The 15,293-nt window shown below is 40.4% G+C and overlaps 1 protein-coding gene across 1 annotated transcript in view; it reads left to right on the forward strand.

Moving 5' to 3' along the window:
- The window catches only part of LOC124619737 (TBC1 domain family member 23), a 221,771-nt gene that overhangs the window by 189,587 nt on the left and 16,891 nt on the right, over positions 1-15,293 (forward strand). The window contains exon 11 of the mRNA XM_047146310.1: positions 11,425-11,560. Coding sequence (XP_047002266.1) covers positions 11,425-11,560 — 136 coding nt within the window. The remainder of the gene's footprint in view (positions 1-11,424; positions 11,561-15,293) is intronic.

Raw genomic sequence — 15,293 nt, forward strand, 5'->3', positions numbered from 1 at the left:
GGTGTACCGTAGGTATCTAGAAGAGCGAAGCGTTCCAAAGGATTGGGAAAGGGCACAGGTCATCCCCGTTTTCAAGAAGGGACGTCGAACAGATGTGCAGAACTATAGACCTATATCTCTAACGTCGATCAGTTGTAGAATTTTGGAACACGTATTATGTTCGAGTATAATGACTTTTCTGGACACTAGAAATCTACTCTGTAGGAATCAGCATGGGTTTCGAAAAAGACGGTCGTGTGAAACCCAGCTCGCGCTATTCGTCCACGAGACTCTGAGGGCCATAGACACGGGTTCACAGGTAGATGCCGTGTTTCCTGACTTCCGCAAGGCGTTGGATACAGTTCCCCACAGTCGCTTAATGAACAAAGTAAGAGCATATGGACTATCAGACCAATTCTGTGATTGGATTGAAGGGTTCCTAGATAACAGAATGCAGCATGTCATTCTCAATGGAGAGAAGTCTTCCGAAGTGAGAGTGATTTCGCGTGTGCCGCAGGGGAGTGTCATAGGACCGTTGCTATTCACAATATACATAAATGACCTTGTGGATGACATCGGAAGTTCACTGAGGCTTTTTGCAGATGATGCTATGGTGTATCGAGAGGTTGTAACAATGGAAAATTGTACTGAAATACAGGAGGATCTGCAGCGAATTAACGCATGGTGCAGGGAATGGCAATTGAATCACAATGTAGACAAGTGTAATGTGCTGCGAATACATAGAAAGATAGATCCCTTATCATTTAGCTACAAAATAGCAGGGCAGCAACTGGAAGCAGGTAATTCCATAAATTATCTGGGAGTACGCATGAACCATGGACCTTGCCGCTGGTGGGGAGGCTTGCGTGCCTCAGCGATACAGATAGCCGTACCGTAGGTGCAGCCACAATGGAGGGGTATCTGTTGAGAGGCCAGACAAATGAGTGGTTTCTGAAAAGGGGCAGCAGCCTTTTCAGTAGTTGCTAGGGCAACAGTCTGGATGATTGGCTGATCTGGTACTGCTGGTACTGCGAACGGTTGAAAGCAAGGGGAAACTACAGCCGTCATTTTTCCCGAGGGCATGCAGCTTTACTGCATGGTTAATGATGATGGCGTCCTCTTGGGTAAAATATTCCGGAGGTAAAATAGTCCCCCATTCTGATCTCCGGGCGGGGACTACTCAGGAGGACGCCGTTATCAGGAGAAAGAAAACGCGTTCTACGGATCGGAGCTTGGAATGTCAGATCCCTTAATCGGGCAGGTAGGTTAGAAAATTTAAAAAGGGAAATGGATAGGTTAAAGTTAGATATGGTGGGAATTAGTGAAGTTCGGTGGCAGGAGGAACAAGACTTTTGGTCAGGCGAATACAGGTTTATAAATACAAAGTCAAAATAGGGGTAATGCAGGAGTAGGTTTAATAATGAATAAAAAAATAGGAATGCGGGTAAGCTACTACAAATAGCATAGTGAACGCATTATTGTGGCCAAGATAGACACGAAGCCCATGCCTACGACAGTAGTACAAGTCTATATGCCAACTAACTGTGCAGATGACGAAGATATTGAAGAAATGTATGATGAAATAAAAGAAATTATTCAGATAGTGAAGGGAGGCTGAAATTCGGTAGTAGGAAAAGGGAGAGAAGGAAACGTAGTAGGTGAATATGGATTGGGGGTATGAAATGAAAGAGGAAGCCGCCTGGCAGAATTTTGCACAGAGCACAACTTAATCCTTGCTAACACTTGGTTCAAGAATCATAAAAGAAGGTTGTATGCATGGAAGAAGCCTGGAGATACTGACAGATTACAGATAGATTATATAATGGTAAGACAAAGATTTAGGAACCAGGTTTTAAATTGTAAGACATTTCCAGGGGCAGATGTGGACTCTGGCCACAATCTATTGGTTATGAACTGTAGATTGAAACTGAAGAAACTGCAAAAAGGTGGGAATTTAAGGAGATGGGACCTAGATAACTGAAAGAACCAGAGGTTGTAGAGTGTTTCAGGGAGAGTGTAAGGGAACAAATGGCAGGAATGGGGGAAGAAATACAATAGAAGAAGAATGGGTAGCTTTGAGGGATGAAGTAGTGAAGGCAGCCGAGGATCAAGTAGGTAAAAAGACAAGGGCTAGTAGAAATCCTTGGGTAAACAGAAGAAATATTGAATTTAATTGATGAAAGGAGAAAATATAAAGATGCAGTAAATGAAGCAGACAAAAAGGAATACAATCGTCTCAAAAATGAGATCGACAGGAAGTGCAAAATGGCTAAGCAGGGATGGCTAGAGGATAAATGTAAGGATGTAGAGACTTATCTCACTAGGGGTAAGATAGATACTGCCTACAGGAAAATTAAAGAGACCTTTGGAGAAAAGAGAACCACTTGTATGAATATCAAGAGCTCAGATGGAAACCCAGTTCTAAGCAAAGAAGGGAAAGCAGAAAGGTGGAAGGAGTATATAGAGGGTCTATACAAGGGCGATGTACTTGAGGACAATATTATGGAAATGGAAGAGGATGTAGATGAAGATGAAATGGGAGATATGATACTGCGTGAAGAGTTTGACAGAGCACTGAAAGACCTGAGTTGAAACAAGGCCCCCGGAGTAGACAACGTTCCATTAGAACTACTGACAGCCTTGGGAGAACCAGTCCTGACAAAACTCTACCATTCTGGTGAGCAAGATGTATGAGACAGGCGAAATACCCTCAGACTTCAAGAAGAATATAATAATTCCAATCCCAAAGAAAGCAGGTGTTGACAGATGTGAAAATTACCGAACTATCAGTTTAATAAGTCACGGCTGCAAAATACTAACACGAATTCTTTACAGACGAATGAAAAAACTGATAGAAGCCGACCTCGGGGAAGATCAGTTTGGATTCCGTAGATATATTGGAACACATGAGGCAATACTGCCCCTACGCTTATCTTAGAAGCTTGATTAAGGAAAGGCAAACCTACATTTCTAGCATTTGTAGACTTAGAGAAAGCTTTTGACAATGTTGACTGGAATACTCTCCTTCAAATTCTGAAGGTGGCAGGGGTAAAATATAGGGAGTGAAAGGCTATTTACAATTTGTATAGAAACCAAATGGCAGTTATAAGAGTTGAGGGGCATGAAAGGGAAGCAGTGGTTGGGAAGGGAGTGAGACAGGGTTGTAGCCTCTCCCCGACGTTATTCAATCTGTATATTGAGCAAACAGTGAAGGAAACAAAAGAAAAATTCGGAGTAGGTATTAAAATCCATGGAGAAGAAATAAAAACCTCGAGGTTCGCCGATGACATTGTAATTCTGTCAGAGACAGCAAAGGACTTGGAAGAGCAGTTGAACGGAATGGACAGTGTTTTGAAAGGAGGATATAAGATGAACATCAACAAAAGCAAAACGAGGATAATGGAATGTAGCCGAATGAAGTCGGGTGATGTTGAGGGTATTAGATTAGGAAATGAGACACTTAAAGTAGTAAAGGAGTTTTGATATTTGGGAAGCAAAATAACTGATGATGGTCGAAGTAGAGAGGATATAAAATGTAGACTGGCAATGGCAAGGAAAGCGTTTCTGAAGAAGAGAAATTTGTTAACATTGAGTATAGATTTAAGTGTCAGGAAGTCGTTTCTGAAAGTATTTGTATGGAGTGTAGCCATGTATGGAAGTGAAACATGGACGATAAATAGTTTAGACAAGAAGAGAATAGAAGCTTTTGAAATGTGGTGTTACAGAAGAATGCTGAATATTAGATGGGTAGATCACATAACTAATGAGGAGGTGTTGAATAGGATTGGGGAGAAGAGAAGCTTGTGGCACAACTTGACTAGAAGAAGGGATCGGTTGGGAGGATATGTTCTGAGGCATCAAGGGATCACCAATTTAGTATTTGAGGTCAGCGTGGAGGGTAAAAATCGTAGAGGCAGACCAAGAGATGAATACACCAAGCAGATTCAGAAGGATGTAGGTTGCAGTAGGTACTGGGAGAAGAAGCAGCTTGCACAGGATAGAGTAGCATGGAGAGCTGCATCAAACCAGTCTCAGGACTGAAGACCACAACAACAACACGCATTAGGAGTGATTTAAAATGGAATGATCATATAAAGTTGATCGTTGGTAAAGCAGATGCCAGACTGAGATTCATTGGAAGAATCCTAAGGAAATGCAATCTGAAAACAAAGTAAGTAGGTTACAGTACGCTTGTTCGCCCACTACTTGAATACTGCTCGGCAGTGTGGGATCCGTACCAGATAGGGTTGATAGAAGAGAAAGAGAAGATCCAACGGAGAGCAGCGCGCTTTGTTACAGGATCATTTAGTAATCGCAAAAGCGTTACGTAGATGATAGATAACCTCGGGTGAAGACTCTGCAGGAGAGACGCTCAGTAGCTCGGTACGGGCTTTTGTTAAAGTTTAGAGAACATACCTTCACCGAAGAGTCAAGCAGTATATTGCTCCCTCCTATGTGTATCTCGCGAAGAGACCATGAGGATAAAATCAGAGAGATCAGAGCCCACACAGAGGCATACCAACAGTCCTTCTTTCCACGAACAATACGAGACTGGAATAGAAGGGAGAATCGATAGAGGTACTCAGGGTACCCTCCGCCACACACCGTCAGGTGGCTTGCGGAGTATGGATGTAGATGTAGATGTAGAAAATTCGAAAAGCGAGGTTCTTTTGAGTGCAGTGTGGCAGAGGGAGGAGAGTAGTTGATCTGACATCTGTCAAAGATGTGGCCAAAGCACTGCAGGAGGGGTTGAACAGTGCTGTGTAAACATGCAATACACAGGGAATTGCCCATGCGTTGGATATGTCTATGAGCACAATGCGTAAAATCCTACAAAACAACCTGCATTCCTGTCCATACAAAATCACCCACTTCAGGAGTTGCATCCTGCTGACATGTTAGCAAGACAAACATTCACTCAGGAAATTCTTGCTTGTGTGGAAGTAGACAATGAATGACATGGAACATTATGTGCACAGATAAAGTCCATTTCTATCACCAAGGACATGTCAATATGCAGAACAGCAGAATAAAGGCAACAGAAAATACCTGCGTCATCACTGGTAAATGATATGAGAGTCTTTTGCCCAACAATGTCATTTCGACCCTTCGACAGCATGGATGTATGGGAGGATCATTTTTATGCAAGACTGCATTCCTGTGCAAATTGCACAGCCAGTGAATTGGCTGCTGCGGAGATATTCCATTTCCATACATCCTGGCTGTCCAGATCACCTGATCTTAATCCATGTCACTTCCATTTATGAGGCTGTCTGAAAGATGTTGTGTTCAATGCTCCAATTACGAACATAGTTGAATTGAAGGCATTCATTGTGCAGTGCATTCTAAAGGTGACCCCCGGGACACTCCAGTCTGTTTTGGAACATGCTGCTTCTCAATTTCAACTTGTGGCATATTGAACATGTTTTGCATCAATCTCACTACAATGTGATTTTGCTTTTTGTTTGGTTTTCGGCCCCAGGACAGTTAAAAATTGATTTTTCCCATCCAGTGCGTTATGACCTTGCCACGGTGGATGGGCCTACGTAACTAACAGTGCCACAGTTGTTGACTGCCAGACTTATGCAGTCATGCATGTTGAACAGTACAGATGGTGTAATGTGCAACTCGGACCACAGCTGTTATATAGTGATGAATCTGTCATTTGTAACCAACCCTATTTATATTGTATGCTTCCAGTGCCATCTATTGGTAAATCTTTTGTCCCCAATAACATTTCGCCCTCCCCTGCATCAATAATATGTTGATCAAATTTGATGTCTTTCTTAGCAGTGCTTTTCTTTCTGCAGTGTTTTGAAACTGAAACTTTAATTAGAGACACCCTGTATTACTCCATCAAGGAATTTCCACTGTTGTTGGACATGTTGGTAACTTAGTTATGAAATCAGCTACTGTATTTGCTTTACCAACAGCACACTATGTAATTTTTACTATTTGTTTATTTCCTTTGTCGTCCATCCAGTTGGTGTCTTCATCTGTACTAAACTCAAAAATTTCTTTAATTGTTTCTGTCCCCCCCCCCCCCCCCCATTTTTTTAGTTTTCAAACCTGTTTTCACACTTGCTCTATTAAATTTCAACAATGGAAGGAAGGACTTGCCTACTCTAGAGGTACACAGTATAATGACATAAACAAAATGAAAGTGATTCAGGGAGCTTCAGTGAATACAGTTCCTTCATTTCTCCAGTTTCAGGACCTGAAGACTATTTATTCCAAGAACAGTGCTGATGATACTGAATATCTTGTTTGACTCCTTTCAGTTCTGGATTTCCCCCAGTCCTGATGAAGTCTGATGGAAGCTGTATCAATGATGTATACATTCTTCAGGATACTAACATAAGATGGATCAATGAGTTATTTATCAAAGACTAATAATGCAAATTGTGTTGAAACATAATCAAAGGCTATCTCAAAATCAATGTACCTTTGCCTGATTACAGTTTTTTTAATGCAGTTAGTTACAGTTGTAGTGTCTATATTGTAAATTATGCCTGATAGATAGGTCTTAAGTTTATGTTCTGTGTAGCTCTTTTCTTGCCAAGCTGAACAATTGCAATGTTGTTCCTACATTCAGGAATTGTCTTCCTCTGCAGACATTTAAACAGGTTTGCAGTTATACTTTGTACATCTTTGCATCTGAGTTTCACCTTCTTTATTGAAGCAGAATTATCTCCATACCTTTATTAATATTTCATCTGAGATTATTTCTGGATTATCGGGATTTTTATTTACAAGTTTCTGAATCATGTGTTTACCCATACAAACGTTTAAAGAAGTCTTCAAGTGATACTAAAATTTTATTTCTATCGTTAGTTATTATGCGTTCTGGTACTCTAACAAATGAAACGTGGTTTCTGTATTACCAAATTTTAGTGCTGTCTTCTCACATTCCCTCCCAGACAGTTTGAATTTTTATTTAGTTCAGCGTGTTCCTATTATGATTTGCTTGAGTGATTGTCTTCTTTTTAATAGCTACCTTATTGCGCGTGCACACACACGCACGCACACACACACACACACACACACACACACACACACACACACAAAAGGATTTTACTTTTACGAGCTTTTGGAGCCAGTGGCTCCTCCTCCTGGTGGAAGAGTTGAAGGGGAAGGAAGAGGGGTGAAGGATTTGGAGAGGTTTAGGGAAAGGGATACAGTTTAGAAAAGTCACCCAGAATCCCAGGTCAAGGGAGACTTACTGGATAGGATGAGAAGGGAAGACTGACTGTTGGGGACTGCACCAGACGAGATTTGAAAACCTGAGGAATTAACGTAAATTAGGGGCCAGGGGGGTGGCGAGAACCAAGGACATGATGTAGTGCTAATTCCCACCTGCAGAGTTCTAAGAAACTGGTTCTGGGGGAAGAATCCAAATAGCGCGTGTGGTGAAACTGGCATCCGAGGTCATGACTGTCATGTTGTACAGCATGTTCTGCAAAAGGATATTGTGTATTGCCAGTATACACCCTCTGCCTATGCCCATTCATCCTGACTGATAACTGGGTGGTAGTCATGCCGATGTAAAAGGCCGAACAGTGTTTACATAACAGCTGGTATATGACGTGCCATTTCACATGTGGCTCTCCCTTTGATAGTATATGTTTTGCCAGTTACAGGGCTGGAATAGCTGGTGTTAGGAGGGTGCATGGGGCAAGTATTGCCGTGAGCACAGGCAAAGGGGCAGCAGTTATAGGGTAGGGATGTGAGAGCAGAAGGAGCATAGGGTCTGACAAGGATATTGTGGAGATTAGGAGCACAACAAAAAGCTATTCTGGGTGTGGCGGGCAAAATCTCAGACAGAATGGAATTTTTTATCTATTATATTATCAATAATTGATTTTTCATTGTTATATTAACCCAAATACATTGTATTTCATTTTATTTAACTCCTCTTCAAACTCTACTAATCCATCTTTGGGTCCTAAAAATAAGGAACTTATCCGTGGATAGAGTGTAGTAGAAGTTGTTGGATTTCTAAGATCCATCTTATTGTTTGTTTCACCAAACATCATTTAGTAAGGTGCATGCACTGCTGAGTGGATCCCACAGTTTGAAGCCACAGTTGGGATTTTGTCAGTCCACTACTCCCATTCTTCTTTCACCTGGATTGGAGTACCAACATCCTAGTTACTCACATGTGACAGTAGGGCCTCTATGTATTCTATCCACAGTACAGTAGCTTCCGAGGACTTGGAAGAGTTTATCAAGGCCCATGAACAAGGCTGAACTTCACCAGAAGATGTATTTACTACATTCTCAACCTAGTCCTGAGCGTTTATGAATTTCAGACCTGATAACATTGAAACAGGAATTTAAAGTTAATATCATCATTCAGCAGTCAGGTAATGTTTCTTTATGTGATAAGTAATATATTTAGTCATTAACTCACCATATTGTGGTGTGGTGAACAGCCCATTTGTATTTTTTCCTATTATAGTTCTCCAGTGAGATAATGAATGTAACAGGACTGACAGCTGCATGCTGTGAAGTTGGGAATCTACATTAGGCGGCTCCCTCAATCATCGCCAAGATACCATTAAGGGCTCTACTCTCACTAAAAGAATGAGCTTTTGCGACATGTGTGTATAACACTCACATTAATGTGATGGTAGTAATGAAACACAGAATCTATAATGAAGAATGTACACTAATGAGCCAAAACATTATGATCACTTGCTTAACGTCGTGGAGGTCCACAGAAATAATTCTGCATGGCACGGGTTTGTTAAATCCTTGGTAGGTTGAGAGAGAGAGAGAGAGAGAGAGAGAGAGAGAGAGAGAGAGAGAGAGATCAGCTTCCTAGCATGTCAGCTCACCTTTAGAATGCAGTACAGCAGTGATTCTTTGTGGCACAGATCCAATGTCCTTGGCAGGTTTCCGAAGGTATGTGGCAGCAGATGTCTATATACAGGTCACCCAGCTCCTGTAAATTCTGAACTGGTGATTTGTGGCCACAGAGCTGGCTTTCAACAGCATCCCAGGTGTGTTGCATCTGCAAAATGAGATTTTCACTGTGCAATGGAATGTGTGCTGACATGAAACTTTCTGACAGATTAAACCTGTTTGCCCCAAGACTCAAACTCGGGAGCTTTGCCTTTCATGGGCAAGTGCTCTGCCATCTGAGCTACTCATGACCCGTTCTCGCATCTTTACTTCCACCAGTACCTCGTCTTCTACCTTCAAACTTCACAGAAGCTCTGCTGTGAAACTCAAGATTAGCTCTCGTGGAAGAAAGTGTATTGCAGAGATTTAGCTTAGCCACAGCCTGGAGGATGTTTCCAGGATAAATTTCCACCCTGCAGCAGAATTTGCACTTATATGAAAGTTGCAATTTTACAGGAGAGCTTCTGTGAAGTTTGGAAGGTAGGAGATGAGTTACTCCAGAATTAAAGTCATGAGGATAGGTCATGAGTCACGCTCGGGTAGCTCAGACGATAAAGCTCCTGCCTGCGAAAGGCAAAGGTCCCGAGTTTGAGTCGTGGTCCTGCACACAGTTTTAAACAGACAGGAAGTTTTGTGTTCCATCTGGTTAAGATCAAACAAACTTGGTTGCTAAAACATTAATGTGAGTTCACTATCATGCTCCTCAAATCACTGTAACACAATTACAGTTACCCCTCTGGAAGATGCCGTCACCATTGGGGAAGACACGAGGTGTGAAGGGTCACAGGTTCCCGGCAGTAATGTGCATATAATCCACAGCTGTCATGGTGTCTTCGATTACTACCACTGATCCCACAGAACCCCAGGTAAATGTTGCTCGTAGCATAGTTCTGCCTCCGCCAGCCTGCATCATGGCATGGTGCACAGCACGTTTTGAGCAGCTGTTTGCCTGGATGTTGCTTTATCTGGGTACTACCATCAACCTGGTGTAACATTAGGTGTGATTGTTCTAACCAGGTGGCATGTTTCCGTTGATCCGTAGGCCAACCTCAAAGATCCTGTGCCCACTGCAATCACAGCTGACAATTTTACTGGGAACTTGTAGGTGTCATTTGCTGCAGACCCCCTTGTTCAGCAATGTACTGTGAGTGGTGCGCTCCTACCTGCACTGGCATTGTACTCTGTTGTTGGATCTTCCTCATATTGCTGCCCACCATGCTGTACAGATCTAATCCACTCTTGATTTCCATGTTCTATGAAAAGTCATAGACATCCGACACCTTGTCACCTATTCGTGGAGGATTACTGTTCTTCAAACATATTCCATAGACATTCACAACAGTAGCACACATTTAAACAGCCAACTAGGTCACCATTTCCAAGATGGTCATTCCCAGTCTCTGGGCTGTAACAGTCTGTCTGTTGCCAAAGTCGCTTATGTCACTGGATTTCCACATTTGTGGCCCGTATTGTCACTAGAATGATCCCCCATTCACCTCTGCTCGTTTGTATAATTTCCTTACTGCATGTCATGCCCACATCATCATCAGGCGATATTCAGTCCTGCAGTGGGCAGTGATTACAAAGTTTTGGCTCGTCACTGTACATGTTCTTTGCCATGGTTGTGTGTTTTATAATTGCAATCAAGTTAATGCAGGAAGTAAACCAGAGCCCAAAGTATATTGTATGTTTGATACAAGTATGTGAACCACAGTGTGGCAGTTTAAATAAATGATGAAGATCATGTAACCACCTAGTCACAAGACTAGCAAGGATTTTAAAAATGCAGTGTTAAACTTTCAACTGTCCTACAGAGACAGCTATTATTAAAAGCTGAGAACAGTGTGCTGATAACATTTCTCTGTCAATATGAAAAAATATAACTCTGTTGGTAAGTGTAAGACTACAAATCCAAAGGTCTAGAATTCAATTCCCAGTTGGTCGTAAGATTTTTTTCTGTCACTTATTACTTGTTTCGCATATGGCAAGAATTATGTATGTGAAAAGTGTCTGTCTTATAACAGCTGGGGGAAGTTGGTTTGAGAGGGGAAGACAGGAAAGGATGTACCACATCCAACACAATAATGCTTAGTAAAGCACTGCGATGTTCAAGACAACCTTCATATTGACAGCTTTACTTTTTTTGGCTTCACAATATTTTATTTTTAAGGAGGATTATTCAGATTATAAGCACCCTTTTAAAAAACACTCTGATTTAGTGTACATAGTCTCCTTTTTACACCAACATCTGATCATGTTATTGCAGGCATTGGTGTGATCAAATCATCTGGAGGTTTGCAAGGCTGTTCTATTGAATTAGCGTAGTCAGTTTTTTTTTTTACTTATCGGCTACTGAAAGAAGTACACATATGTCAGTAATGGCAGAAGTTTGGTGTGTTCATGTTCTTTGGCGAATTGTTCATTATGATGTTTGTTTTAGTCCCTCTTCCTGTGCATACCATATTTTGAATAGCAAATACAGAATGCTGTGAAAAATGTAGATTTCTTCCTGACGTTCATTTGAACTTGTACTTTCAGAGGGAACAGCAGAGGTATATTCGGAGGACGTGGAGGAACAAGATGTGGTTTCTATTTCTACATGGCTCAAGAAGCCAGAAGTAATTGAGTCTTTTAAATGTCATGAAGTGAAAGTCAATGGCTACATGTATGAAAGGTAACATTTAATTTCTGAGAAGCTCTGTTCTACACAAACATTATATGCTGAAAAATATTCATTTTAAGCAATGTGTTTGTCATCACCATTTCCTTCTGTGTACAGCATCATTGTTATATTTTGAATATGTATCTGTATTTTATATGAAAGTAGTTAAGAAAAATACAAAAGCTGTAGCTTTAGGGGCTATGATGTAAAACTGTGGAGTGCCCTTATAGTTTTTCAGAAGTAAACATGATATTTTGACAGTAGTGAGCTGGAGATGCATTTTGTTCTTGATTGATAAATTTATTAAACTTTTACTGTTGTCCAAGTTGTTGCAACAAAATGTCAAGGCATTTATACATCTTTGGATAAAATAAATAGTTGCATGTTGATGGATACCTCCCCATCCCAATTGTCAATGTGCAGTTAACAGTATCTATTACAAACTGCTCTGATAATGTACTGTTGTCCTTAGGTAGTGTTTCCCCATGGAGTTCACAAACAGCTCTCAAGGCTTTGCAAAATGGGCCCTCGTAGCCTTAAGATGACAAAATTTGAAAAATTGATGAATTGTAATTTAATCAGAAATTTCAATCACATAATCAGTGAAGTAAAATGCCTGAGTGTAGGCACAGTTATGTTTAGAAATTAAAGGCTCTTCCTCATACTGTTGCAGTTTGAACTGCTCTAAAGTGTTAAATGACTGAGAGCAGCCTCACTCGGTGGATATGCCTTTAAAAATCTCAACAAAGTTCTTAGGTGAGCAATTTCTTCTAAGAAATTTGGAAAATTATTAAGAAATAAAGGAAACTGCTCACCGAATACCAGAGGTGTGGACGTTTGATAGGGACACAGAAAAGGGAACAAAAACTTTGCCAGCTTTTGGAAGAAATCCTTTGACAGGCATGAGTGTGCGTCCACACGCACGCGTCCACACGCACGCGTGCACCGCGCGCGCCCACACACACACACACACACACACACACATACACACACACACACACACACACACACACACACACACACACACACAGATATGTGACAGGCACGTGTGTGTGTGTATGTCTACTTAGCATTTCCACTATATGGTGAGTCGCAATCTATCCTTTTCATAATATTGTCATTATTGAATAATTCATAAATTTACACAGACAACTTGTCTTGTAATATACTTTTGAGCTCCTTATCTGTTACCTATTAGTAATGTACAAGTACTTTGTGTAAAAGACATCATAGTCGCCTTTGACTGTAGAAGTTATTTATTTTCACTTCTGCAGTTTCAGCCATATGGGCATTATTAAGTGGTATACTGCAAAACATATAAAAATAATGAACAGAGAGTGTCTGCACAATGGCACTAACATCATGGCATGCATACAGTAGTTATATTACCAGAAAATGCCAAAACTAACATTTTTGTTGATACATTACTTACACTGTGCTTTAGCACATATGAAAACCTACAAATCTTCTGATATATTGTGTGTGTATGTTGAGTCTTTTATTTGTAAAAATGTACAGTAATAACCCAGACTTACACAATATGTGGGACAAAGCAATAACAATGTAAGTCAAATTCACATTAAATTGGGGTTCAGTTTTGTTTGTAAATACATACAAATTAAGTTCAGTTGGGCAGAGACTAAAGCAAACAATGTAATTTAGAAGAAAAATCTTTTATGCAATGTTCAACAATATAAGAAATTATATTACAGTAGAGTGTTACGCGTTGCAACAATTTAAATCCAAGTTATTGTGATGTAGAAGGCTTCGTAAAATCTAACAGTGTTGTCTGATGAGTCATACATTTTTTCTTCTCACACAAAGAGTCCTCATAGCACACTAATGTTTTATTCCCATTTTGTATCTGAAATGCACATTTTATTGGAAGCTATTTTTTCTAAAACTTTCAATCCTTTTTCAATTGAACTGAGGCCTCCTATCAAGTGTGCAGTTGTCATTTCAGTCTTCTGATTGAAATCATACAAGGTAAAGAAAAAATTTTGAAACTGTAAAAAATGCTCAATCCTCAAACTCAAGTATCATTTGTAAATATCATGGTATTAGTGATCAGATGGAAACAACGTTAAAATAATGATTTAGATAGTGAAGGAAGTGTGAAAAATTATCGCGTTGATCAGAAAACGGTGAGATCTCAAGCTAAAGAAATTTTTGAGAGACTGAAGGAAGAAGCTGGAGAGGTGGCCACAGATGAAATGTTTAAAACTAGTGATGGTTAGTTTAGCACATTCAGAAGCCATCATAATTGGCATAGAATCCCAGAAAGTGGAGAGCCACAAAGTGCTGATAGAGAGATTGTGTTGCTCTATCCAGAGAAACTCACTGCATTGACAGAAGAAGGTTTCTATACCAGCCAAATCATATTCAACATAGATGAAACTGATCTGTTCTATAAGACGTCTAAAAGAAGTTTTATTGCACATAAAGAGAAAATCTTTCCAGGTTCCACAGCTGCCGAAGATTGACTGACAGTGATGGTTGTTGTTAATGCAGACGGTGATTGTAGCCGGTGATTGTGAATTAAAAGCTTCCTTAATTTATCGCTCAGAAGATTCAACAACTTTAAAAACTACATTTAATGCTCTATTGCCAGTGATTTGGAAGTCAAATGATAAAGCTTGGATGACAGCTTCTCTTTTTGAGGACTGATTTGGTTGTCACATCATACCTCGAGTCAAACATTATTGCCATTTAAAACAAATCCCATATAAAGTGATCCTATTAATTGACAAGGCACCAGCTCATCCTCTTGTGACTCTAATTAATTTTGACCCATGTGTGAAGTTGTATTTTTGCAAATGAATGATGGTAATGATCAAGAACTGCTGTATTCACACAAAAATTAGCTGACAAAAGATAAGCGTATAGATATGTGTGAGCAAGAGCAAAACATTGAACAACCAGGTTCTTTACACCTGTGTCAGTCTTCTGTTTCCTTACCATGCTTCATGTGGATGACGTAGTTGGAATCTATCAATCAAGCCAGCTCCGTTGATGAAAGAGTTCCTCACAAAACATGCCTAACACTGTATGCGGGAGTGGGGGGAATAGAGATGCTTGATGCTCTAACAGATCTCCCAGATGACCTAATCCCATTAGACTTCAGTTTATGGGGCTGATTGAAGGGGGATGTGTGTACTACGAAGTTCGATACATAGGAAGAACTTGTTGCCCCCATCACCCATGCTGTTGCCAGTATTAAAGTCCATCAAGACCATGTTTGATGTGCAACGCAACACGCCCTCCAGTGTATTGACAAGTGCTTCGAGATGGGTGGGGGCCTTTCAAACACCAATTGTAGGATTGATCAGTCATCTGTCCGACCATTATACTGCCCACCATCAGGCACATCTTCATAGGACGTTTTCAGTTGATTCTCACATGCAGAATCACCTCACAAATTATGTGACATTCTTCCTGAATCATGCTGTATAATGACTAGCTCTGTCGACTAATGTAAGAGTGTAGTTAAGGTACTCAGGTAACAAGTGTTTGCTCTGGAATGTGCAATCTGTGATGAGGAAAAAGAAAAAGAAAAGGAAAAAAAGAAAAAAGAAAACACCTAGAATGTGTCTTCACGCCAACCAACTAAGTTGCCATGTAAACAGTGTACATAAATAACGATTTCGCGGGTTTCATGTTACTGATGTTAACAGTGGTAGCAATATACGTAGTTTCCCATTATCTCGATGTATATAGTCTCAATGCTCATGTAATGTAGATGCAT

This window comes from Schistocerca americana, chromosome 6, assembly GCF_021461395.2.
Source record: "Schistocerca americana isolate TAMUIC-IGC-003095 chromosome 6, iqSchAmer2.1, whole genome shotgun sequence".
Classification (NCBI taxonomy): domain Eukaryota; kingdom Metazoa; phylum Arthropoda; class Insecta; order Orthoptera; family Acrididae; genus Schistocerca; species Schistocerca americana.